This window comes from Peromyscus maniculatus, chromosome 4 (genome assembly GCF_049852395.1).
Source record: "Peromyscus maniculatus bairdii isolate BWxNUB_F1_BW_parent chromosome 4, HU_Pman_BW_mat_3.1, whole genome shotgun sequence".
Classification (NCBI taxonomy): domain Eukaryota; kingdom Metazoa; phylum Chordata; class Mammalia; order Rodentia; family Cricetidae; genus Peromyscus; species Peromyscus maniculatus.
This window is the reverse complement of record NC_134855.1, coordinates 107,672,699-107,700,275: the sequence shown is the minus strand read 5'-3', so window position 1 is coordinate 107,700,275 and position 27,577 is coordinate 107,672,699. Positions and strand designations below refer to the sequence as shown.

General features: G+C 47.4%; 1 protein-coding gene across 2 annotated transcripts; it reads left to right on the top strand.

Annotated features, from left to right (window-relative positions):
- Positions 1-14,447: 14,447 nt before the first annotated feature.
- Positions 14,448-26,411, top strand: Pdyn (prodynorphin). 2 transcript variants are annotated; one of them, XM_016003006.3, is made up of 4 exons: positions 14,448-14,775; positions 15,977-16,037; positions 23,125-23,276; positions 24,386-26,411. In XM_016003006.3, exons 3-4 carry the CDS (start codon positions 23,142-23,144, stop codon positions 24,998-25,000), a joined length of 750 nt encoding a protein of 249 aa, XP_015858492.3. In that variant the 5' UTR covers positions 14,448-14,775; positions 15,977-16,037; positions 23,125-23,141; the 3' UTR covers positions 25,001-26,411. The 2 variants fall into 2 exon arrangements, with proteins under 2 accessions (XP_015858492.3, XP_006984570.3); XM_006984508.4 differs by having other exon boundaries at positions 14,634-14,775; positions 23,128-23,276.
- Positions 26,412-27,577: the final 1,166 nt, after the last annotated feature.

Below are 27,577 nucleotides of genomic sequence, written 5' to 3'. Positions count from 1 at the left end.
CTAACAACTAACTCTGATAATGGGAGCACCTGCTGGCTGCTCCTTTGTGGCCCCATTTTATTTAACTTACCTCACCTTGATGTTGGAAGGGGAAAAGGAAGTGAAAAGTAACAGCTGGCATTTATGGATGGTTATGGGGTTGTAACCACTGTACATATCTTGATTTCAGGCTTGTAAGAGCTCTATAAGTGCCATTTTGTTGTTGCTGACTTACAGAAAAGACAATCAAAGCAGCGAGATCCTAAGTAGCTTGCCAAAGGCCACACAGCTAGTGAGGGGCAGAAACAGACAGCCAGTATGCGGGAGTCCTTCCTTGCTGTCAATTGCTGTATTACGTGCTGAATTATATATAACCCCACAAAGGATAGGCTTGATTGAACCTCAAATCAAACCCCAACCTATCCACATGGCACCACGTGTCTTTCTCCCTGGCAATGCAGAAGAAAGGAGAGAGTCTATTATATGACATTTTCGTAGAGGCACAGAACAATTTTAACTATGCCAAGGAGTCCCATGGGTGTTTTATTTAAATGGTGATCGGTACTGCGCAGTTGTCTGATATTCCCTCCCACTCACTTTCCTCAGATGTGGAAATAACACTGCTCTGTGCACCCTCCACCAACATAGAAATGCTTCACCAAGGAAGCTGAAACTTTTTGAAGGGAGTTGGGTGTTCAGAAAGTTCCTTTTTTAAAATGCCACTATTACAAGAAACTTGTAAAGATGAGTCAGAGAGGCAGAAGCTATAATGGAAAATTAATTGTTTTGTCAGAGATGGAATCCAGCTAAAGCCCCAGCTTTAGACTGACAATAGCCTTCCTCCAAGGAATCCTGAGTTGAAACAGAGCAGCCGTTCAAGGTCAGTCAAGAACAGGGATCCAGCAGTTCCCATTCCCTGGAATAAGAATCTTGAGTGTGTCACAGATTGCAAGAGTGGGAGAGGGGCCCACCATAGGGTGTGTTTGCATGGTGCATTGTGGTTGCTCTGTGAGCATGTGTGCATATGTACACTCATGCAATCATGCTTATGAGTTTGTATGTGACAGAGTCCTGGAAAGGGTCTATACACTGATCATGCTTGTGTGTATCTGCTCATATTGGTGTATACATGTGTGAGAACTTATTTGTCAAAAATCTTATTTGTCACAAGGTTCTGGGCACCTGTGGATCCCTGAGGTATATTTTAGAACCTCAATAAGGAGAAATAGCCTTGATGTTTAGTGGGAAATTGACAAATATGAGATGCCTAGGATGACAGAAACAGTTTCGGGACTATTCCTACTGCCAATGGCATAGGAGAAGAAAAAGACGTGCAGACTAAACCAATCTAAAACCTTTACCTTAAGTGGGGGATGGGATGTGTCTCGGTGGGAAGAGTGCTTGAGCTTGGATTCCAGCACCACATAAGAACCTGGGCATAAGCCGGGCGGTGGTGGCGCACGCCTTTAATCCCAGCACTCGGGAGGCAGAGGCAGGCGGATCTCTGTGAGTTCGAGGCCAGCCTGGCCTACCATGTGAGTTCCAGGAAAAGGCGCAAAGCTACGCCGCAGAGAAACCCTGTCTCGAAAAACAAAAACAAAAACAAAAAAAAAAGAACCTGGGCATGATTATTCATAATAGCCAGAAGCTGGAAACAACCTAGATGCCCCTCAACTAAAGAATGGATTAAGAAAATGTGGTACATATACACAATGGAGTACTACTCAGCAGTAAAAAAAAAATGATATCATGAAATTTGCAGACAAATGGATGGAACTAGAAAATATCATCCTGAGTGACCCAGACTCAGAAGGACAAACACAGCATATACTCACTCATAAATGGATACTAGATGTAAAGCAAAGGATAACCAGACTACAACTCACAGCTCCAGAGAAGCTAGGAAACAAGGAGGACCAAAAGAGGGAAGCATGGATCATCCAGGGAAAGGGAAATAGATGAGCTCTCCATGAGTAAACTGGGGATGAGGGGTGGGCAATGGGGGGGGGTATGGGATAGGGGATGACAAGGAGGATCCAAAGAGGGAAGCATGGAGCATCATGGGAAAGGGAAATAGATGAGCTCTCCATGAGTAAACTGGGGATGAGGGGTGGGCAATGGGGGGGGGGTATGGGATAGGAGATGAGAACACAAGGGAACAGGATGGTCGAGCTGTAACAGGGGTAGAGTGGGAGAGCAATGAAAGAGATACCATGATAGAAGGAGATGTCATAGGGACAGAAGGAAACCAGGTGCTAGGGAAGTTCCCAAGAATCCCCAAGGATGACCCCAGCTTAGACCACTAGCAACAGTGGAGAGGGTGCCTGAACTGGCCTACCCCAATGATCAGATCGGTGAGTACCCTAACTGTCATCATAGAGCCTTTCTCCAGTAACTGATGAAAACAGATGCAGAGATCCATAGCCAAATACCAGGCCGAGCTCCAGGAGTCCAATCGAAGAGGGATTCTATGAGCAAGGAGCATCAAGACTATGATGGGGAAACCTACAGAGACAACCAAACCAAACTAGTGGGAACTCATGAAATTTAGATCAAGAGCTGTGGGGCCTGCATGGGACTGGACTAGGCCCTCTGCATAGTGAGACAGTTGTGTAGCTTGATCTGCTTAAGGGGTTCCTTGGCAGTAGGATCAGAATCCATCCCTGGTACATGAGCTGGCTTTTTGGAGCCCACTACCTATGATGGGACACCTCGCACAGCCTTGAGGCAGGGGGAGGGGCTTGGACCTGCCTCTACTAAATGTACCTCCCCATGGAAGGCCTTACCTTCTTGTAGGAGGGAACTGGGGGTGTTGGGAGGGAAGGCTGGAGGGGTGGATGGAGGGAAGAGGGGAATCTTTTATTGGTACGTAAAATGAATAAAAAAATTTTAATTAAAAAAGAATTCAGGCATGATCATGCCTGTATCAGTGCCATAGGGCAGAGACAAGAGGATTCCTGGGGGTTACTGGCCAGCCGGTCTAGCTGAAACAATGATCTAGTCTCAAAAACAATGGAAAGAGACAGAGGAGAACACCCCAAGTCAACCTCTGGCTTTATGTGTGCACACACAAGCAAGTATACATGCACATACACCCCAGTGCACATATATACTACATACACACATGCACAAAATTTTAAAGAAAAAAATTAAAACAACCTTTAAGTATTTTCATACTGAAGTAGATTAGCTGCTGATAACTAACATGCAGCTTCTAAGTCAGCAAAAACATTGTAGAGTTATTCATACTCATCAATATGCCTTTTTATATATACTACCTTCCACATTCAGCATTATTGTGTTGTCATGATGCTCATTTCATAGAGAAGGCAACTGGAGTTCAGGGAAGGATAACTTGCCCAAAGCCACACAGGCAGGAAGAGTGGTACCCAGAAGAAGATCCAGGTCTATCTTCAGAGCCTGGGCTTCTCCACCCCTCCAAGTTGCATTACTTCAGCTGCACCAGCCTCCCTCTGGAGCAGTGGTCTGCTGGCCTGCAGCAGACATAGGAGACAATGGGAAGAAAGGAAGAAACGAGGTTTTGGATTCAGCTTGCCATCAATTATGTGGCCTTAGGACACTAGAGGGGCCTCCGTATTGCTGTGACAAAATGAGACTTTGGATTTTGACCCAATAGGATTCTCCTGATCTGGCTGTGTGGATCACATAGGCAGGAGGTCCTTGTGGGTGGCCTTCCTACCACCCAAGGAGTAGGGAAGACTATCTCAGGTGGTTACAGAAGAGTAAATTCAAGACTTGTCCACCTATCCTGGACACATGCTGTAATTACATTTCAGATACTTGAGATTTGCCCTTTTCAAATCTGGTCAAAAGCATTCCACACCACTCTTCAGTGAAGTCTAGACCTGGCACCATTGCCACCATTTGCCTATTGTTAAACCAGTGGCAGAAGTCAAGAGCTCTAAGATCTGTGGTCATAAATATGAATGATGTTTCTAAGTCTAGGACCCAGATAAGTGCTCAGCAAACAGTGTGTCCATTCTTCTGGCATGTGCTGATCACAGTCTTGTTCAGGGCTTGCTCCCCGATAGCATTGTGGATAGATGAAAGAAAGGGACTTGGTGTACAGACCAAGCAGGCTTTGCCATAAGTGTGGTTCTACCCAAGCCCAAGGTATCATCCGGGAAGCTCTGTGCCCCCAGCCCACAGTTTCATTTTCTTCATCTGTGAAAGAAACTTCCCATAAAGAACATTTGTCCCTGTTCACTATACCTGACACACAGTGACTCTCAGTGAGTCACAGAATCCATGCATGGGCCACTTGGGGACTAGTTGCCTCTGTAAGGTACTTAGATGCTAAAAGTTAGATAAGAGTTTCTGAGCTGTGTGACGTCAGGCAAACCACTGCTTTCCAAGTTCAGTTTCTTTCTCTGAGAGATGAAGGTAAAAACAGCATCCACTTTGTTGTGAGGGTGAGATGATACAGTACACAGAGTCTCTTAGCAGAGTGGTAGGCTCCAAGTAGAAGAAAAGTAACTATAAAGCAGGGGCCAGAATGCTATGTTGCTAGCTGAGAGGCGTTATGGCCATCAGGAATGGGACTCTCCCCAGTTCCTGTTCCCGGCACCTGGTGAATTCTTGGGCAGAAGATGTACACTGCTCTGTGTTTTTATTACTACTTTAGAGCCCATCTTCTAGGAAATGACATGTTTATAAGTTCTGGCCAGGAGCACATACATGCCATGTCTAGCTTGGTGTCTGGGTGATTAGGTCCTCAAAGCTTAGAGTGAGTCGTTGCCAGAATTGGGAGCTTCCTGCCAGCTCTTGGCCTGGTGAGAGGCTGTTTCTCTCTGAGAATGCCTAGCAGCTTTTCCTGCATCCTCGGCAATGGCCCCGAGCATCCTGGGGCTATAGTGAGCTTTGAAAGATAGAGACCATGCCTTACCATCTAGTTATTTACAACTAGGTTCTTCATTGCCATCCTATATACAGAGCTAAGCCTTTGTTTAGATACTGTGGGCTCTGCCCTGGCCATCCCAATCTTACTTCAATAGTCAAGATATCTATTTAGGTTGGTCTTAATGTCAACTTACCACAAATTAGAATCACCTGAGTAGAGCGCCTCACCTGAAGAAGTGATTGCCTTGACTCATGTGGGAAGAGCCTCCCATTCTGTGGGAAGCATCTTCCGGTAGCGGCCCACATAAAAAGTGCATGGCAGAAGGGAGGCCATCTTGCTGTTTGCATGCTTGGCCTTCTCTCCTCTCACTGGATTTATTTGTGCTGTGACTGATAATGATTATTTCTTTGCAGATATTAGAACCATTGTTTCTTGACTTTCATCATAGACTAAGGGCCAGCAGCTTTCCAGGAGCCTTCAGGGCTTATTTGAGAAAGGCTCCCTCTGTATACAGGAAAGATGGAACCCATGCTTCTGTCAAGTCCATCTTTGTTTCAGATTCCAAGTCTCTATATGAATGGATGTGAGCCAAAGAGCATAGTGTGTGGGAAGACCCAGGAGGAAGTAAGAGTCTTCAATCAAGGATAAGAACCCCTGGCTCCTTCGAACAAACCAATGTCAGCTCAGGATTTGTTTCTTTTTCTGAATTCTGTGATGATAAAGCCATCCTGCTGTGAAGAGATTGTGTGTGTGTGTGTGTGTGTGTGTGTGTGTGTGTGTGTGTGTGTACACATACAAAGTTTACCATTGTAATGAGTTACATGTTTAGCTCATTAGTGTTGTGTGTTTAGTTCATCATAATGTTCTACAACCATCATCCATTTTAGTCAACTTTTTCATCATTCCAGAGACTTGAGCAATGACCCTGCAGGTTCCCCTTCCCCATAGGAGTGAGTTAGTTCTACCCTACCGCTGTCTTGCTAATGTGCCTGTCTGGACTCACAGGGCTGTCGCTGTGTGGCATTGCTTTCTGGGTTTGCCTCACTGTATTGCTAAGACTCATCTTTCCAGAGCATATATCAGGACTCCACTCCTTCTCAGAGCCCAATGGTATTGCATTCTGTGTGTAGACTGTTTTGTCTTACTCATTCACCAGCTGGGTTGATTTTTTTTTAAAAGTCAATGTGAGTTTATCCTTTTAAATCCCTAGTTCCAATCTTTTGGAGGTTATTCCTAGAAGTAGAATTGCTGGGTCATGTGATAATTTTATGTTTATATTTTGAGTAACTGCTAACATTTTTTAAACCACAATAATTATACAATTTTTTTACATAATAATTATACCAGTTTTCCATTTCTCTTCTTCCTCAAGCTTGGTTCTTTGAGGTGTTCTAGGAAACGCTCTTTGTTTCTGTGGTGAGCTCCTATCTATTTATCACAACCCATGTATTATTCATCACAACCCAGGTATTACCCGGGCAGAGAATCCTTCCTGAGCATGCGTGAAGAGAGACATCTCTGCCACTTCTGCCTCTTGAGTTTCTTATCTTTTGCAGCTGTTTCATATTCTCTGCCTTCATATTTCTTTCACAGGATGATGAGCCCGATAAGGACGGGAATCATGTTGAATTTGAATTTGAATAACTAATATCAAAACACTGAGAAATGCTTCTTGTTCAAGGGCTGAGTAAGTTGTTTCTGGATCTCTGGGTTCTTTGTTGACAGGAAGAACCATTTTCAATCCTTGGCAGCTTCCCAAGTCTGTTTTGAAGACTGTCTGTTTCTAACCTGGGCTCAGGGTCCCTGCACAGCCTCTTCTCTCCCCATGTTTCATCTCCCTCTCTGCTCAAGCCACTTAACTTGATGGAATTCTTTTGGTCACTAACTCAGCAAATGTTTATTAATCACCTACTGGGTATTCTGCAGGTCACTACATTTGCCTTCACAGAGTTTACATTCGCTGAGGGGAAGCTGGCAACTATCATAGAAACTAACAGTCACCACACACGTGAGGGAAATGCTGCGAAGATGGACCTAGTTGGATGAGGGACAGTGATCTGCATGAGGTAGCAGGGTTGCTCCACTAGAGAGCAGCACTCTACATAAGTAATAGAAGGAATCTGAAGGGAAAGTGGCCCTGTTACAACCCAGGAGACTTGAAGCTGTCCAGGGATGGACACTTCATTCTACCTAAGTCCTAAGTGATCTCTCTGCCTCCAATCAAAACACCTTTCCAGTGTGGCTGGCAGACAGGGACGCACCATGAACTCTATTTTATTCCTTATTTTCATTGTGTATATTCATCATACACGCTACTGTGTTGCACAAGGACATTTTCATCTAAGTCTGCATTGCTCATTGAGGACACTCCTCCATACACTTTGCCTTCCCTTTTCACACCCACACCTTGCATTAGTCCTTTTGTTTCTCTAGACAATTTAGCTTCTATTTTCATGTCACATATGAATTTATGCATATATATAAAAATCCAGGAACCACAAGTGAGAGAAAACACATGATATTTGTCTTTCTGAGACGGACTTAATGCACATAATATAATTATCCCTAGTTGCATCCCTTTCCTGAAAACATAATTTCATTATTCTTCATGACTGAAAAATTCCATTGTGCATGTTATACCATTGTCCTTATTCACTCCTTTGTTGTTGGACACATAGGTTGATTCCACACTTTAGCCTTTGTGAACAGTGTTGTGGTAAACGTTAATGTGCAAGTGTCTCTGTTGTGTTAACTTGGGCAAATAGGAGTGGTACAGCTGGGTCATGTGGAAAATTATTTAGTTTTTTGAGGAAGCTCCATACAGACTGCTATAGTGACTGGGCTAGTCTACATTCTGATGAGCAGAATATAGGAGTTCGTTCCTTTTTTTCCCTTCACATTCCTCACCAACATTTGTTGTTACTTATTTTCTTAATGACTAGGTTGTGACAGAATATCAATATAACCTTGATTTGCCTTTCTCTGGTGACTAGTGAGGTTTTAGGCTAAAATTTTAGGCTAAACTACAATTTTCATATTTAGTGAGTATTTATATGTTATCCTTTGCTGAGTCTGTTAATTTCATTAGCCTAGTAAATTGAGTTGTTTTCTTATTTAGTTTTACGAGTTCCTTGTATATTCTAGATATTAATCCTCTGTTAGATGTATAGCTGTCAAAATTTTTCCCATTCTGTAAGCTATCTCTTCACCAACTAACCTTTCCTTTGCTGTGCAAAAGCTTTCTGATTTCATGAGGTCTCATTGTCAATTATCAGTATTATTTCCTGATCAATCACCTGCAGTCCTATTCAGGAATTCTTGCCTATGTCTATATCATGGAGAATTTTTTGTTCTTGATGTCTTTTGTCAACTTGACACAAGTATTTTGCTCTAGGAAGAAGGACCCTTTATTGAGAAAATGCCCCCATCAGATTGGCCTATAGTCAAGTCTGTGGGGGAGTTTTCTTGATTAACAATTGATGTAGGAGGGTCCAGCACACTGTGAATGGTACCATCCCAGTGGTTAAAGGCAATTGCTGTTCTTGCAGAGAACCTGAGTTTAATTTGAGTTTCAAGGGAACCAACTCCTCTGACACCCACAGGCACTAGGTATGAAGGCAATACACACACACACACACACACACACACACACACACACACACACACAAAACCATGCAGACAAAACATTCATACATGTAAAATAAAAGTAAATATATCTACTTTAAAAATGTTATACCATTTAAAGAGAAAGGAAGGGAGGGAAGGAGTGAGGGAAGAAGCAAGGAAGGAAGGATGAAAGAAGGAGATAGAGGAAAAAAAGAAAGGAAGAAAGAAAGGAAGGAAGGAAGGAAAAAGCAAGCAAGCAAATAAACAAGCTAAAAGCGAATCTGAAAAGTAAACTGGTAAGCAGCATTCCTCCATGGTTTGTTTCAGTTTGGGCCTCAGGTTCCTACTAGAGTCCCTGCCCTGGCTTCCCTTCATGATGGACTGTAACTTGTAATATGTAATAAACCCTTTTCTTCCCAAGTTTGTTTTGGCCAGTGTTTTATCACAACAATAAAAAGCAAACTAAGATAGAAATTGGTACCAGAGAATGGCATGTTCTAAAGAACCTGATCATATTGGTTTTTGGTGGAATGTGGAAGACTTTGGAACTTTGGTCTAGAAAACTAGTCTAACACAGTAAGCAGAGTAGGAGCCTGGAAGACCATAGTTCTGAGAATAATATAACTGGAGAGGCTAAGCTCAAGAGGTTTCATAAGGAAACAGCACCTGGGCCAGGGTCTATTCATATGATGCTTTGGCAAAAAAAAAAAAAAAAAAAAAAAGCTAGCTGCCTTCTGCCCATGTCCTAAGAACTTGCCTGAGGCTAAATGAAAAAGCAATGAACTGATTTCTTTGGTAGAGGACATTTCTTTGTATCTTTGTTTCTTTCTTTCTTTTTAAATTTTCAAAACAGGGTTTCTCTGTGTAGCCCTGGCTGTCCTGGAACTTTGTTCTGTAGACTGGGCTGACCCCGAACTCAGAGATCCACCAGCCTCTGCCTCCTGACTGCTGGGATTAAACCTCCCAGCTGGTAGAGGAAATGTCAAGACTATATGATGTTAAATCTGTGGTGTGGTCATTATTGATAACCCTCATGCAAGCCTACAATGAAAAAAAAAGTGGGTCACAAAGAAATGCAAAATGCACAATTTGGAGACACAAAGGACACTAAGAAGCTTAATGTCATGCATAGCCAAGGCTTATGCTAAAGAGACCTGTAGTTATTAAGAAGATTAGCACCACTAAGCAGGAAGATCTCTGAGTTCAAGGCCAGCCTGATCTACAGAGCAAGTTCCAGGACAGCTAGGGATACAGAGAAACTGTCTAAAAGCTGCCACTACTACAGTTCGAAGTAGTGCATCCAAGCTGGTAGCTTAACTTGGTAGTGCGTCTGTGTGGTGCTGGTTTTTGAAGCATAACAGATCTAAGAGTGAAGGTGTCTTAGGCTCTTCCTCCATGGCTTGAGAGAGCTGTTGAGGCCAGGCAGTGGCAGGGGAGTCCCTGCATGAAGGGCCTGAGAGAGGAAAAGGCTGTGAGAAGTGTTGTTTTTTAAAAATGACAGGAAGGCGTCATACCATACAACAGGACCTACCTGGGCTGTTTATTGAGGGGACAGGAGAGAAGAGGCAGAGAAGGGGGCAGAGACCGGGCCCTGGGAGTGAGAGGGAAGGAAGAGAAAGAGAGAGAGACGGGAGGTGTACAAAGCCTACCTTTTATAAGGAAATGTGGTGAATGTGCACAGGGGCTTAGTGGTTACAGCTGAGGTATATCCTGTCAGGACCCTAAAGGCAGGCCAGTACAGATGCCTAAATGCTAACAAGAAGCCATGTGAGAAGCTGTGAAAGCAAAGCCTGTGTTTCAGTAGAGACCCCAAGATGTTGGAGACGCCAGAGCCATAGACATCTGCCAAGGAGATCTCCATACAGGGAGTAGAGTCACCCCAAGAGAGACATGTATGTTGCAGACAGTGAACTCGAGGGCCAGAGCCATCTAAGCTCTTTCATGGTAATGGATATTCCATGTCGTTAGATGTTGGAAATATGTGATTTATGTTTTTACTTTACCGGGGGTTACAATTTAAGAGATTATGTTGTGTCTCAGAAAAGACTTTGAACTTTGCCATCTGTAAACAGTGTTGGGACTGTAAAAGACTATGAGGACTTTTGAAGTTAGACTAAATGCATTTTAATGGCCATGAACCTCTGGGGGCCAATAGTAGAATATGGCGGTCTGAACAGGAAATGTCCTTCATAGGCTTGGGTATTTATAAACTTGGTCCTCGGTTGGTGTTGCTATCTGGGAGGTTTAGGAGGTGTGGTCTCACTGGAAGAAGTTAATCATCGAGTGTGGGCTTTGAGATTATGTAGTCTCACCGTATCTCCAATTGTTCCCACCACCTTGCTTTGGGTCTGTATTTGCAGGTGGGACCCCTCAGCTTCTGGCTCCCGCTGCATTCCTGCTGATTTGCTCCCCTGCCTCCCTGCCATGATGGATTCATCCCTGGGAACCATGAGCCTGAATAAAGTCTTTCTCCTCTAAGTTGCCTTGGTCATAGTATTTTATCACAGCAACAGGAAAGGAACAAAGACATTTCCTTACGTTTTCTTCTATAAGTGTCAGCCTTTCAGGTCTTATACTTAGGTCTTGGTCCATTTGAAGTTGATTTTTGTGCAGGGTAAGAGGGGAGACTTTCATCCTTCTATGTATGGTTATCCAGTTTTCCCATCACCATCTGCTCAAGGTGTTGCCTTTTCTCTGGTGTATGTTTTTTTTTTTTCATCTTTGTCAAGGACCAGGTGGCTGTAGCTACATGGATTTGTATCTCCATGGTGTTTCATAGATTGATGTGTTGGTTTTTGTGCCGGTACCATGCACATAATGAAAATCAGGGGTGGTGATACACCAAGCAATACTCTGTTCACTTAGGATTGCTTTGACTCTCTTACAGGGATTCTAATGTATTTTGTGTTTCTGTGAAGAATGATGTTGGGATTCTGATACTGCTTTTGGTAACACAGCTATTTTCACAGTATCAGTTCGTCCAATCAGCGATCATGGGAAGTCTTTTCATCTTCTAGTGTCTTTTTCTATTTTTTTTCCTCCGGTGTTTTAAAGTCTTCATTATTTTTCACATCTTTGGATAGGTTTACTCCAAGGTAGTTTGCTTGCTTGCTTGCCGTCTCCCAGCCTGTTTCTTAGTCTGCGAGCAGGAGGTGAGGGGCACAGCTGATCACAGGACGGGTGAGAGGTGAGAGGGGTTGGCACCAAAGGAGAAGGAAGAGCTGTCCTTCCTTCTCTTTACTTTTCTGTTTTCTCACATGATCTTCCTGAGACCTTTCTAACAGCACGACTTCTTGAGGGCGGATTGCTTCAAGTATTTCCTTCCCTTTATTCTTTGTTTCTTGTCCACTTCAAGATCTGAAGTAGAGCTCATCCTTCACTGAGGACAGGCAGGCAAGGGGCATGAGAGAACTCGGGAATTAGTCCTGACCGCTAGATAAAGCTGGTGCTATCTTCCTGCTTTCAGAGGATGACTCGGGCATTTGTGCATTGAAACGAAGTACCTGTCAGTCGTGATGGATGGAGTCAGCCCACAGGGCAGTCCAGTGAGCTTGGTTTCCTGTTCCCCTGTGATGGTGCTCAGAGACCAGCATTAGGACCCTAAGTGGGAGGGTGTGTGTCCCAGGCCCAGCAAACTTTGTGTTGAGGTTCTCCAGGGATAAGGAGAGTCTGGTTTTAGCCTTCTCCTGCACACATGTGCAGTAATTGTGTTTGCATGTGTGCACGTGTATGCATATGTGTGCGTGCATGTGTGCGTGCCTGCGAGTGTGAGTGTGTGCGCGTGTGCGTGTGCGTGTGCGTGTGCGTGTGCGTGTGTGTGTGTGTGTGTGTGTGTGTGTGTGTGTTTAGAGGACGTTGCAGATAGAGGAAAACTAAATGCCTGAAATATTTGCTTTTGAGGCTAAAATAGCCTCAGGTGAAGGCTATTCAGCGCCGAGCATCTCTTTATGATACTCCCACTTCTCTCTCTTCTAGTGTCTGCTGACTTCCGGCTATGGGAGTGATGCTGCCCCATCTCTTCTAGCATTCTTGGTCTATTCCAAGGTCACTGCCAAGAGCTTCCATAGGTAGAGGTTAGGAGGAGGGAGGGGAATTAAAGAGAATAGGAGTGAATGGCAGGGAGAGTGAGACCCTGAGGGGGAGGAAACGGTTCATCCTCAGGTTGTGAGGTCCTTGAGTAACAGCGACTAGAGACGCGAGGAGCTCCAGGCTGGCTTGGTAACAAGCCCGAGACACAGCTACCGGATGCCATGCAAGTGCCTGGAAGTTCCTGCCTGCCAGAGCCAGCGCTTCACTCACCTTGGGAGAGAAATCCTGCAGAAGGAGAGCTTAGGGTGGAGATGAGAAGGGGCAGAGGGCCTGGAGTGGAGGCCAGAGGGACAGGGGCATCTGGGACCTGCAAGGCTGTCACCCCACCTCACTCCAGCTGCTTAATCACGAAAGGCTGCCTTGTGACAACCACGTCACTGCATTGCTTCTCTGAGGATACAGGGGGAAAGGTGACAGTGTCTGTGATGTACGAGGTACTCACCAAATGGCCCCTTCTGTCGTCTGAGCTGTACGAAAGCACATAATGACCCAGCAGCCGGAAGAGGATGATGCCCCAGAGAAGTGCGATGTGCGGCTGGTGCATCAGAGCATGATTAGCTGATCACTGCCACCACGGGGACAGCTGTAAGGAAGTCCTGGCCACGTGCCAGCTATGGCAAATGTTCTTGGCATGTCCTCCTTTCCCTATGGCAAGAACCCAACGGGGCTCTTTTCCCCATTCTACAGATGAGCAAATTGAGGCTGAACCCACTAACTTGGCTTAGGACTCTGCAGAGGTGAAACCCACACTTTCAATGTTGCTAACTATAGCTCTTGTCTGCCTTGTTCAGGCAAACCGACTGAGTCTCAGAGATGGACATTCTAGAGCCAAGTCCTAGGGGTGGGCAGGTGTGCTGTAGGTGGTTAGGGCCAGATCCGTCTGGGTCTGGATGATAGGTCTTGGTGACCGACATGCTATGTTCTGTGGCCAGGTTCTCGGCTCTCTAGCCTATGCTGCTGCACCTGGCCAGGACATGAGAACTGAAGCTGCCATCTCTGTTCCCTCCCGGGTGCAACCCAGGTGTTCGTGACATGTACGGCCTGGCCAGCCCCTGGCAGTCTCCCAACCAAGGAGAACAACTCTGCTGCTGACTGAAGAGACAAGCATGTTTTCTTCCAAACTCAGAGACGCCCATGTTCTGGGAGTTTCTTTTTCACAGCTGTGCCGAACCTTCAGGCTGCTCATGGCATGGCGGCGGAGGGTTCACCTGAGGCAGCTGGGCTCCCACCCAGAGCCACACAAAGGCGCATCATAGCCAGGATTCTGAGGGGGATTTCATGATACTCACTCCATGTCACTGCCAGAGATAACTCAAAACTGAATGGCAGTCCTTGGTTGTGAGGAAGGGCGGTGCCTGGCAGCAACTCAGGCAGGTGCCCAAGTCAACTGGCACCTGAAGACGAATGTCCACTCATGCACATCCCAGTGTGTGTGTGACCCAACCAGCATGGGGCTGAAAGTCCCTTTTCCATAACCCAGAACTCTGCTTTGGCACCCCAGGACATCCCTCGGTCCCTACATTTTGAGACAGCCTTCGTTCCTTGTCCCCGTATTCGTCCTCTGACTCTGTATCCTTCTTTATCTCCTGGTCTTTGAGAGCCTCTGTGGCTGGGGGGTCTTTCTCTTTTCTTCCTGCTTTGTCTGTGTCCTTCCCTGCGTGTGTCTCAGACTCTGCCCCTCTGTTCCCATTCTCTGTCCGCTGACTTTCTCTTTGCCTTTCTATTTTACCCTCCGCGTCTCTTCCTGTCTCTTTCTGCCTCTTCCCACCTTTGTCCCTGTCTTCCTGTGGCACTCTCCTGGAAATGCTGAAAGTGGCCGAATTTCAAGTGACAAACGGCACTCTGCGCGGAGAATCCACCCCCAGACTGCGCGAGTGCATCCTCCCCCACATCACATCACATCTCCAAGAGCAGAGCTATTGTGTCTCACTCAGGCCCAGGGAGTTGAGTGGAAGGGCCCGGGGGTCTGAGCGCTGACTGCACTGCCATCTCCCCATTGGCTCCCAGCAGCCTGTGCTCTGCCAGCCAGCGGCTGAGAGGGCTGAGCGACAGGGGGAGACTCTCATCCATAAAAGGGGGGAAAGGCTTCAGGACTGCCATTCAAAGGGGGCTCTGGTAAGCCCTCACAGCTTCCTCTGTGGCACTTCTCTGAGCTAGAGTCAGGGTGCCTCCTGAATCTTGGATCAGCCACCCTACCACCTGACCAGCCAGAAGCCCACCAGGGACAAAGCAGAGGACAGGTAAGATCTTCAGGGAGCTCAGGCATTCTGGCTTGACGCATCTGCTCCTGATGCTGGGCTGAGGGACCGGTGGGAGCTTGGGAAGGGGGAAATCAGGTTTGGTTCTGATTACCCAGCATAGGAAGTCATAGTTTCAAGGCTAGTTTACAAAAGCCAGGTCGGTGAGTCCAAAGGACTGCCTGCCCTCTAGACCCCATGCCTTGTACAGTCCTGGCTTACACAGGTGCCAGCGATACCTTGGCTCTGCCACACAGCAGTCCCCATCATAGTTTCCAGAGTCTGGGGAGAAGGGGACAGTCTGGGTGGAAGATCAAGCTTTCACTAATTAGCCTGATTTTAAAGGTCAACATCCTCACTGGACTTAGAGAACAAGGGCTGGGAGTATTAATGAGGTTCAGGACTCAGCTTTTGCCAAGTGTAGATCGGCACCACCACCGCATAAAACAAGCGCCGTCTTTTTTTATTCTTTCTAATTCATGTTAATCGCCGACGAGGTGCTAATTGGTTATGATTTTACTCAGAGTGGAGTCGGGGGCTGTTTGGCTGAAAGGGAAGGAAGAAACAAAGCGGAAGCGTGGCTGGATACCCAGGCTGAGCCGGACTTCTGTCAATTTTACTTTGAAAAGACTTGTTGCTTTCATGTAAATTACAGCCACGCTACTGCTGGAAGCGGCTAAGTCAGGCTGCAGGACGCTCACTTGTGGAAAGCTGTGGGCTCTCTTACAGCAATACCCACATCCAAAGGATGTATTATGGAACTCTAAAGTTTGACATCAGCAAAAGGCTGGTGAGCTTTGGAGAAGGTGGCTGTAGATCACTCCATGGTTGAGCTGTAAATTCTGTGACTTGTTACTTTTCCCCGGGTATTTTTTTTTTTCTGAGAACCTCTCAAGATTTACAAGTACCCCTTAATAAAGCCTCCAAGCTCTTTAGGTTATTGGATCTGGTTTCAAGCACCCTCCCACAGACAGCAAGCTCTCATTATCACCCTTCCGCCAAGGGTTGGTGAAATGTACACCATTCATCTTTCTGATCTGACAGGCATGGCTGTCAAGATCTGTTGCAAAACCTTTCAGAATGTCAGTCCTCCTCTGTTCCTTCTCATGGGGGCTCTACTCCCACGCACTGCTCACCTGCCTTCCCTGTTTCCCCCACTAGTGCCCCGTCGCACCCCATTTTCTCTCTTGTTCGGTTTTTGCAGGTCATCCATCTCGAGGCTTTGAGATCTGCGTGGGGGAAGCTCTTGAAGCAGCCACAGCGGGGTGAGTTTTGGTGACGGTGCGTGCGTGCGTGTGTGTGTGTGTGTGTGTGTGTGTGTGTGTGTGTGTGTGTGTGTGTGTATGTGTGTGTGTATGTGTGTGTGTGTGTGTGTGTGTGTGTGTGTGTGTGTGTGTGTGAATTTACTGACACAATCCTGAGCCCATCGCTTTGTCCTCACTGTGCTTAAGGTGCTGGGTGGCAGGTGACTCTCCTTGTCTCCAGGAGTAGCTAGCAGCTGGGTGTCACAGTGGTTCCACAGAAACTGTGTGGTAGACTCCACTGTTTCAATGCAGCAGACTGCTCAAGTGGTTGTCTCTGGGTTGTTTGAGAAAGCACATGGAAGGTTGTGATAACTCACGGGATTCACTGACCGTTACTTCCAGAATTTTCCATGTATTACCTAAGAGTGTATGGCCACACCTGAGCCTATGCTGAGTTCAAACCCATATCTATCCTTCATTTGCTGTGTAATTTTGCAACAGTTGCTTTCCCTTTCTGGGTCTTAATTTCCTCACCAATATAATGAAGCTAATAACAACACCCTTTCCCTCATATTATTGGGAGGCTTCTATAGGAGGCTGTATGCACCTGGCATTTGGTAGGCTTTCAGTGAATGCTACTATGGTCAACTCTCCACTGATTCAAAATGGCAGGCCTCAAAGTGAACCCCTCCTTCCTCTTATATGACGTCTTCAGTCGCCCCATTCCATGCTGCTGTGTGCTCTTCCAGGGAAATATGATTAAAAGGCAAATATTTCTGAGGCCAGTGTTCCCCTCCCCATCGCTACAGATGGCTTCATTTCGTTATCTGCCCTCTCCCTGACAATGAAATCCCTCCCTGATGTCTCATCCCAGCTCCAGGTGTCCTGGCAGGACTTTTCTATTCATCAGATCTCTCTCTCATTCTTAGAGCGGTCAGTGGTTGCTGGTTTGGTTTTCATGCATGTCTGAGAAAGTGCGGCCAGCAGCTGGTTTCTCTCACCAGTTTGCTCATCCCAGCTCCTAAGTGACCTGCAGATCTTAGTGGGTCTGACGTGGTGCTAAAACAACTTAACTGAGTCAGAGCTGACGACAGGAGGAAGAGACAACATCAGACTGAACTATGTCCCCAGGTCCTTTACAACTCAGCCTGGATCCTACTCCTTACCCCCAGGGGAGCTCTGAGGCAGGTGACATGCTCAGGAGTTTTCTCCTCACCCTGCCCCATTTGCCTCGCTGGTCGGAATGCTTGGCCACTGGCTGCAGACTCCTCACTAGACGTAATGTGTCCACAGTGGCTTCCACTGCCTTTGTTCCCAGTCTTATTCCTGCAAAATTCAATTTGACCCGATAAGGGTTTCCTGAGCTCTTCCTCTGTAGCTCAAGGGGCAGCTTCAGGGAGAAGCAGAAGAGGACATCAGGTTCTGCCTCCTTTTCTTTGCTTCTTCTCAGCCCTTCCCCTCTCTTTCCCATTCACCTCTCTCCCCAGCATCTACACTGTCACCCCACCCACCCGTGTCCCTTTTCTCTGACTCTTCATCTCTCTCCCTGACCTCTTATTTTCCTGTTTTCTTTCTCCTTATCCTATAAATTATACCAAATGACAATAAGGGAGGAGATTCCATTACAAATCTGACAGCTGAGAAACATCCCTTTAAAACTGCAGCTAATGATATCACTGAGACCATGACCTTTGTGGCCTGGACTGCAGGACCCATATTTCTATCTGTCCCAGTGCAGCAAATGTGATTACCTTTGGGTAAGGCCTGGTCCTGTGTCCATGCTTTGGTACTTGCTGAGCAAAAAGTTGGCTCATTTTCTGCTCAGGAGCAAAGCCATTCTGCAAACTGATCGCCCGTCCTCTATCAGTGAGCATATCTCAATAAGAGCACGCTCGAGTTTCAGATCCTTCCTTTGACAGCCCTTTGGGAACCCACAAAAACAAACTTGCTATTTTCCAGTGGGATGAAAAGCCCTAAAATGGTTTCATCTTCAGAAGTGTGTGAAAGTCTTGGGAATAGCCCACAGGACATACCGTGTGCCCTTACACCTCTGTGAAAGTCTGGGGATAGCCCACAGGACATGCCATGTGACCTTACATCTCTGTGAAAATGTGGGGATAGTCCATAGGACATGCCATGTACCCTTACACCTCTGTGAAAGTCTGGGGATAGCCCACAGGACATGCCATTGTGCCCTTACACCTCTGTGAAAGTCAGGGGATAGCCCACAGGACATGCCATGTGCCCTTACACTTGTGGACAGCTTGTGCAGTCAGTGGTTAATGCTGCCTAGTTCCCATCTCTCTGAGTCCCTGTATTCCCATCTAGAAAGGGGGATGATAGTGCCCAAATCACTGGTGCAGGGAATTCATATAAAAGATATAAAGCGTTTGGCCTCCATTCCAGCCTTGCCACCAGGGGTTGATGCTTCTGTCTGTCAGTCCACAGTTTTCCCCAGGAGCCTGAACCTATACCGATAGCCTGCCCTGAGGGGCCACCTGGAGGCATGTGGCCCAGAGCAATGGCACAGTCTTTGATAGATTCCAGGGTGGTTGTCACTGGAGCTTCACAGAAACACTGACATGTGTCAAGGTGGGTGTGAGAGCTGGAGCTCTCCTGACTCATTGTGTGACCTTAAGCAAGTGACTTCACTCTTACCTTTTCCCATTTCCTCTTCCTCCAAATAGGAATAATCATATGCATACATTGCTCCCAGAGATAATTGTGATGTTAAATCATGCCATTATTATTCCTCCCTGGCTTTTCAAATAGAAATGCTGGCTGCCCCTGGAGCCCTGGCTGACTACAGTAGAAATATTTCTAATCTGGGGAGAGGGCAAAAATCAAATCAAAACAAAACCAACTCTTTCAAGGAACTCTGGATCAAGAGGTAAAAGAGTTCCTACTGTGTCCACAGTGCCCATGGAGAGAGGGTGCTGAGGGCCTGTGGTTTTACCTCTCAAAGAATATTATAGTCTCAGGTGAGTGGTGACTTTTAATAGAGTCTGCTACCCGCAATGGCTCTGAATTTGTGGGGTGCAGGATGCAACCTACCTCTATTGCAATCTGCAGTAAACCCATCTGGTCTTCTGCCAAGAGATGGCTTCATTATTATTAGATAATATGTCCACATGGCCGGAGACTCAGGAAACTTAGCTGAAGCCTATCAGATTCGCATAAATCAACGAGGCAGGACCAGCATATTTCCTTGGCGAAGGGTCAGACAGTAAACACCTTTGGCTTTGTGGGCCACTGAGTCTATGTTTCAGCAGTTAATAATGCTTTTGTGGTTGGAAATCAAGCTTTTTTTTTCCCCTAGAAAATTCCCAGTTTTAAAATGTCTGTTTATTCACTCAACAAACCAAACTGGTATGGAGCTCCTGGTCTCATTTGAGCCCTGGATGAAGATCTGGGAACCATTCATCTATCATTCATCCATTCATCTGTTCAGCTACCCATCCATCCATCCATCCATCCATCCATCCATCCATCCATCCACCCACCCACCCACCCCCACACACAGGGATCAAGCAAGCCTCTCTGGTCCTCATGATATTTCAAACAAATGCAAACTATAGCTAGGTCCATGAGGCTGGCACGAACTGGCCTCGGCCCCTTTTTGGCATTTAATACTCCAGTTTCCCTTTTATGTATTTTTCCCAACTGTGGCCTCCCTGTCATGGTCAAGCACACAATACACACTGATACTGCAGGGACTTTGCATTTACAAAATCCCCTCTTGTGTCAGACTCAGATAGGCAGATGTAATTATGTGCTGGAGCTAGCATGGGTAGCTGCAGATCCTCCAAGGGATGGTGTCCAGACAGACTTCCTGGAGGTGATTCCTGGGGCTGAATTCTAAAGAATGAGTGAGAGTTAGTCAGGTCAAAGGTAATAGGAATGGGTGACAGGTGTTCCAGGCAAAGGGAACTCTGTGTGCAAGGGCTGGAAATAGCATGCATGGGCCCTTGGTTATGGAGTTGGGGAAAATATCCATTTCAGCTGGAGCACAGACAGGCATGCAGTGTGCACTTTGCAGAAGTAAGCTCTCTGTATTGGGAAGGTTGCTGGGTATGGGCTGAAAGGTCAGACCTCTGGGAGGCCTTACAGAGCCCGAGAGTCTGGAACAGAGCTGGGTCTAATGGAAGTGTCCAGAAAGTCCTCTGGCTACCATGGAGGCTGTGTCTAAGGGGACACCAGTTTCCTAGAGAGAGGTCGAAATCGGGTCTACTTTAGAGCTCAGCGCTATGAGAAGTCTCCCAACAGGTGTTAGAGACTGACAGAGGCTCACCAGTGGTTTAGTTTGCTCAAAGATTATAACAGGCCAGCTGTTATAATACAACACACACACACACACACACACACACACCAAAAACAAAACCACGAACCATTTATTTTGTCTGCTTGTAAATGGAACACTCTCTTGCCCAGGCCTCTGATTTTTCTCATCTGATAGAGCAGGGGAGAAACCCGAGAGATGCAGAGACACACAGGGTACGTGCATATAGTTCTCTGAGTTTTCTACTCTGAGCTTCCCTGTGCCAGCAGTAGTCGATCCCAGTCTCAGGAGAAGCACGTGGACCTGCATCCTGGCCTACAGTTGCATATAACTCCAGACAAATTACCAAGTTCCTGAGCACCAGTTTTCGCATCTCTAAAGTGGGCCAGTCACGCTCACCTCTGAGAAGGTGGGTAGAACTAAGCTCAGGGTAGAGTCAATGTTCTGCGAATTGTTGCTGGGACTCATGGAAGACTTAGACATTGGTGACTCAAACCTGTTCTAGAAACTGCAATCATTAGGTGGAGAGAATCAACAGAGTGGGCCCGGCACCTCAGCTTCACTCACTGCTCAGAGCAGAATGTGGGCAGCTCCTTGCAATAGAGGTGCCCCCGCAGAGACGTAGGGCAGTAGAGCTCAGTGATGGCAACTGACGTAATGGCTAGGAAGGCTCTGTTTGGGGAGCCTACTGTGTGCTTTGAGAGAGGAGACCTGTTCTGGGGTGTGTTCTGGGCTTTGGGCTCATGGGGGGAAATCTTTGAAAGCCCAGAACATCAGAAGAGGAGGAGCAGTTTGCAGGAGGGAAGGCAGACAGTGTCTTGGAGACAGTAGGTCAGGATATCTAGGTGGGGAAGAGGAAACCCCTAGCTGGCCGGCTAGGAGTCTCTGGGGCCTCCCAGTTCCACTTGCAAGAACTACATGGTGATTTGACTTATACAGAGCGGACTGACTGATGAGGCCAGAGTGACGCTTCCGTGGTGAAGAGTGAACACTGCTTTTGCAAAGGACCCAAGTTTGGTTCCCAGCACCCACGCCAGGCTCACAACGGCCTGTCACTTCAGCTCTGGCGGATCCAGGGCACTCTCTACTGGCCTCCACAGGCACCCGAAATAGATATCTCCTCACCCGACATAGACATATAATTAAAAATAAAGTAAGAATCTTTTGAGAGTTGACTGTGAAAGGGACAACTTTAATCTTTTACCTTAATTGAAATATAATTACACAGTCATCCTCTTTCCTTTTCTCTCTCCAATCTTTCTCTCGCTCCTTCCTTCTGGCCCCTCCCATGTTCCCCCTCCCAAAAGAGACAACTTTTAACAGACTTCCTTATAAACCATCAGTTCATCTGTCAAGCACTTACTAAGGCCCTACTATGTGCTGGCTGGAGTTTTAAATGCTAGGATGATAAGAAGTTAAGACAGCTAATGTTCTAGTTGGGGAAATGGTAAAGGCAGATACCTCAGCCAGTGTGAGCCGGTCTGGCCCTGTGACATTTAGTTTATTTAATGCAGAAAGACAGTCTTGTGGAAACCTGAGATCAGAGTTCTTCAGACAGAGGAAGAGAAAGTATAGGGGTCCTGAGGCAGGAGCAAGCCTAGCCTGTCTGAGGCCCACAAGCATGTGCTATGGAGAGGGCAAGAGATTGTCTCTTTGTTCAGTGTTCAGACACCTTGAGGGGCAGAGTGCTTGCACAGATAGTTAGGGGGTGCACCATTGTGATGGAGGAGGTACAAGTTCCTGGCAGGCGAGACCTAATCAGGAAGGAAGTGGGAAGAGGAGAGGAAAACTTCTCCAGGAAGAGGAACAGCATGGGCAAGGCCAAGAGGTGAGAAAGCAGATCCCAGACCTGACCGCTGAGATTAGGGATGGGACCAGACAGACAGCGCCTGACCGTGAGGCAGAGGGTGAGGCTCTCCTCCACTTAGTGGGTGTCATCTCAGAATTTATATGCTGAGAAAGGTATTTCGTGCTCCAATCTGAGAAGCTGAGGAGGGAGGCCAGCCCAGAGAGGGGGTGAAGGTGGAGCTCTGGTCAGAGTGAGGAGCAATGCTGAAGCGAAAGAGGGGCGCCCCAGAGAACTTGCAAAGAACAGAAAGAATGGGAGTGTAAGTCAGTAGTACAATGTTTGTCTACCGTGTGTGAGGCCCTTGGTTCTATCTCCAGCTCCAGAGAGGAAGAGAGAGATAGAGAGACACCCACAGATACAGAGAGAGAGAGAGAGAGAGAGAGACAGACAGACAGACAGACAGACAGACAGAGACAGAGAGACAGAGAGAGAGAGACAGAGAGAGAGACAGAGAGAGAGAGAGAGACAGAGACAGAGAGAGAGAGAGAGACAGAGAGAGAGAGAGAGAGAGAGAGAGAGAGAGAGAGAGAGAGAGAGAGAGAGAGAGAACTCTAGCCTGGGGACTCAGAACCTAGCAGCATACCTTCATGCTGGTGACAGTGGAAATGTGACTTGCAGTTGGACAGACCTCATCAAGTCCTAGCTTCCTAGCTTCCTAGCTGTGTGGAGCCATTTTCCTGTGCCTCGGCTTCTCCACTTGTCAAGTCAAAACCACAGCACGGCCTGCCTTGCAGAGCTGCTATGTGGATTGTGAACAGAGAAAAGATCCCACCCAGTATGCCGCGATTACTCAGCACTCAGCCCGTCCTTATTCCTCGGCCTTGACTCCCACTTTACCTCCCCAGCTTCTGTGTCCTTGACTACAGCACTGGAAGGAGAATGCCTGCCTATGCTGCTCTTACCCCAGACGTGAGTCAGAGATATGGCCTTGTCAGCTCAGGACAAACTTCACCATCTTGTCCTTCCCCCTCCCTCTCCAGCAGAAGAGTGAGACAGAATGGCGTGGTCTGCGCTGATGCTGGCAGCGTGTCTCCTCGTGGTGGTGCCCTCTAACGATGCAGCGGACTGCCTGGCCCTGTGCTCCCTGTGTGCCGTGAGGACTCAGGATGGGTCCCATCCCATCAACCCGCTGGTAGGTCTCAGCAAGGCTTCTCCATGCCACTCTATTCATAGGTGGAGCCCAGAGCAGGGAGGTCGTATATCAGGGCAGCTGAGTCTGCTGCACCTACTACATCAGGGCATGCATGGCTTTTCCTGCCCTCCGGACAGCCGGGAACCAGGGTCTGCTATTGTCTAGTTCCCATTGTGGTCTAGACTTCATCACCATGGCTTTCCCAAGCCTGCACACAGACCGTGTTTCTAGGCAGCCAAGTGCCTGGCAACGGGGTGTAGATATGGGGTGCTTGGTGTACTGTCTGCAGCACTGGGTAGACAGCCCAAGGCTTCTTTTTTCTAGCTGATAGGCACCTCCAAATTCAGGCTCCTGGCCAAATCCCTCACCATCAACCCTGTCAGGATGCGTTTGGTGGGCTTGGAGCCTCAGCCCCACTCCTGGGCCTGGCCTGTTGATGTTGCTTTGGGTCCTGCTTCCCCACATGCCTCACCGGGCACTGCAGAAGGACTGCAGTAGTGTCGGCTGGACTGTGGTGGACAGCACTCGGGCTTTGATTCCGGCTCTTTCTAGCTCCCTTACTCGGAAACGGCTCTCCGAGTCTTACTTTCCTCATCTGCAAAATGAGAGCGATTCCCTGAGATCATGGTGCTCAGTGTTTAATATCTCAGTCTGGTCTACATCCATGGAGCTGTACACAGTGTGTCCTGCTCACCCCCAGGCGAGCAATGTGGCTAAGCGTGGGGACTCCAGCCTCAGACCTTCAGAATTCAAGTTCTGGCATTGCTCACCACTGTCAATACTGTTAGAGTCAAGGTGGTTGGGTGCTCCCTGCCGCACTATGAAGCAGATCCCATGGTCCCCCCAACACACACCCTCAGGTGTGCTGAACCCTCGCGTTCCCCATGCACACTCTTCCTGCTGTTCTGAACCTCTGTCTCTAAAGTGTTAGCAGTGCCCTCCACTCCTGGCAGAGCAACTATACCCCTTGGAAGAGTGAAAGCACATGGAGGGCAATAGGAAGATCTTGGGCATTCCCACCCGTGTCTCTGTGCCTTTGGGATAAGTCTGATTTCTCATCTCTCACATGATAAGAAAGTCGTTTGGTGACGTGACTACCAATCTTTCAGATTTGCTCCCTGGAGTGCGAGGACCTGGTGCCACCGTCAGAGGAGTGGGAGAGATGCCTGCGCCTTTTGTCTTTTCTCGCCCCGTCTGCCTCTGGGCTCCGTGGCAAGGATGATGCGGAGAACGAGGTTGCTTTGGAGGAAGGCTACAGTGCACTGTCCAAGCTCTTGGAGCCCCTCCTGAAGGAGCTGGAGAAAAGCCGATTGCTCACCAGCCTCTCGGAGGAAAACCTCAGGGGTCTCTCTACCAGGTTCGGGGATGGAAAAGAATCTGAGCTGGTGGGTGCTGAGCGGATGATCGATGGAGCCACGCAGGCTGACACACTCCATTTCAACGAGGAGGACTTGAGGAAGCCGGCCAAACGCTACGGCGGCTTTTTGCGCAAATACCCCAAGAGGAGCTCAGAGATGGCCGGGGACGAGGACGGGGGCCAGGATGGGGAGCCGGTAGGGCATGAGGACCTATACAAACGCTATGGGGGCTTCCTGCGGCGCATTCGCCCCAAGCTGAAGTGGGACAACCAGAAGCGCTACGGCGGCTTCCTTCGGCGTCAGTTCAAGGTGATGACTCGGTCCCAGGAGAACCCCGACACCTACTCTGAAGATCTAGATGCTTGATGCGTAACACTTCCCCACTATGGAGCTGGGTCAGTTTCCCCTGCCCTCTTCCTATACTAGAGCTCACTTTTCCCTCCTTGTGTGCGTGTCCCACCCCTTACTCCATTCAGCACTCACATGAAAAGGTCCCAGCCCAGCCTAGCCCTGCTCTGCCAATAGGCCCCCGTGTCCGGCTCAAACCCTTAGACCTCTAAACTACCACTACCAGTGGCAGTTTTTTGACATCAGCCCAACCACTCTGTCCCTGTGACGTTCCCCACCCCAGAATCCAGAGAGACTTGTTCTTTGTACCTGTAGATCTGTGATCCCAAATTTCATTGATCACGTGCTCCTCTCAGAAGAAGGATGAGCACTCCCTAATTGTATGCATGCGTGAGACATACAGAGTGGAGCCTTAAAGTGAGATACATGCAAATAGCTATCGTAACTGTATTCTCAGCATCGGGGGCTCTTTTTTATGTGCCCTGCTCTGGAGGCCACAGGCTAAATGAAAAGCCTTTCCGGGGGCAGGGATTATGACCCTAGAAAGACCAGGCCTCTAGCATGATAAATGCTCAGTCTGAGCATCCAGAGTTCTCATGGTCTCAAATGTGTCGCTGGAAAAGCCCAGCTCCTAAGCCCTGGGTTAGGGTAGTGCCTTTCCTAAAGGAGTGAAAGCCCCTTGCTCATGATGAAAAGCCATGAGCTTCTAAAGGCTGAAATGACAAGAGGGAGCAAAACAAACCAATTTGTTCTGTACAACAAACTCAGAATTTGGGCCAGTTCCCACAGCCCTCATTAAAAATGATCAGTATCACACTTCTACCCCATGAGAAACGGAATCAGAGTGGAGCTGAGGAGGCTAAGCACAGCTGTGTTCTTCAGTAGTTGAGTTGGCTGCAGGAGCCTGAGCCATTTGCCTGAGCCATTTGGCCCAGCGTATGCCCTGGCACTGGGGAAGGGGATCCAGAAGCTGCAGCTGAACGAGAGATTGTCCCACCTCAACACTACAGTGAGCCTTATTCTCCATGTCTCCAAACAAAAGCAGAGAGCAGGAAACAATTGAGTGTTCACGATAAACTGGATTCCCTTGATTCAGATAACCCAGAACCAGGGGCAAGGTCCTCTCTGGTTTCAAATCTCCCCATCTCCAGGCAGATATTTATATCGATAGGTTAGGGAGATGAGGCTGGATGGGAGAGGAAACAGACTGGATTTGCATATTTGCATAAGATGTCTTGAGTGGTCCCTCTCCACGCATAGGCCACAGCCTGGAGAGCTCTTCATGTGTTCTGAAATCTGTAGATTGTTTTAGGATGACTTTGTGTGCTGCTTAAAAATCACATTTATCCAACTTACTTGAAATGTGTGAGTCCTTAATAGGCCTGTATAATTCCCTGCTTCTCTGCTATAATAAATAAAATTATGCTGATGATTTGGTGTGTTTGCATGAATAATAGTCTCCAGAGAAAGTGTACTGCATTATACATGAATATCTGATACATATATACCCAAAAAAGCACACACATGTATGGTTGTATTAGAGGATTGAACCTGGTGCCTCATGCATGATAGACAAACACTACCACTAAGCTATTACTCCAGCCCCTATAGTCACATTATAAAACAAAATGTAGACTAAAAGTAAACAAGAAAGTGAGGGTGCCACAGACTCAAATCTGTAAATTGAGTCTGTGTGACTTTGGGTAAGTCACTGACCTCTCTGGGCCTTACTTCTTGTTTTTCTATCTGCTTAGCAGCCTCACCTGAATCTAATGATATTTTAACTATCATTTGTTGTTGCTTGGATTCTAATGGCTCCCTCAAGGGAGGGGGTGAGAAGGTGCGGTGTCAACAACACAGACACTGGGAGTCCATTGAAAGCAAATAACGAACTCATTTATTCAATAACAGGGAAGGCCTTATATACCCTCCTCCCAGCACCCAGTCTGTGTGGTCGTCCCTTGGGCAGACTCCAGGTTGGCTCTTAAGAAGTGCGTTATGTGCATGCCTTGGCTACTGATCTGAGCCAATTTCCTCGACCTTATGGGCCTGTCCTACCACAGTTTGTGCCCCGTGACCTGCAGTCAGCACCCAGCCACCCAGACTGCAGCCTGGCAGGATTTCTGGTCCAGCCAGCACTGGCTCAGCCACGGCTACCAAATGTAGTTTTTATTGAAGTTGTTCTATTTATCAATAGACTCAGGAGTCAGATGTTGGGGTGAAAACCTGCAAGATCAGAGAAGCTGAGAAACAACCAGCTGAACTTCCTTTTTGGCCAGAGACTCAGAGAGAGAGAGAGAGAGAGAGAGAGAGAGAGAGAGAGAGAGAGAGAGAGAGCTCACCTCTTCACACTGGTCCAAACCAAAAAGACTGAGAATCTCTAAGTCCCATCCTGCTCCTTCCTGCATCTCTCTACCCATATTACTGGGTCCTCCATATTCTCTATGGCTAATTCTTGTCAACTAGTCACGGGCTCTGCCTCCTGATCCAAAGTTAGTTTTATTAACACAGTCTAGGAGTTTCACAGTGCCATCAAATATCCCACAACACTTCTTGTTTACACAAAATAAAGACTAATCGGGCCTTGTTTACAAT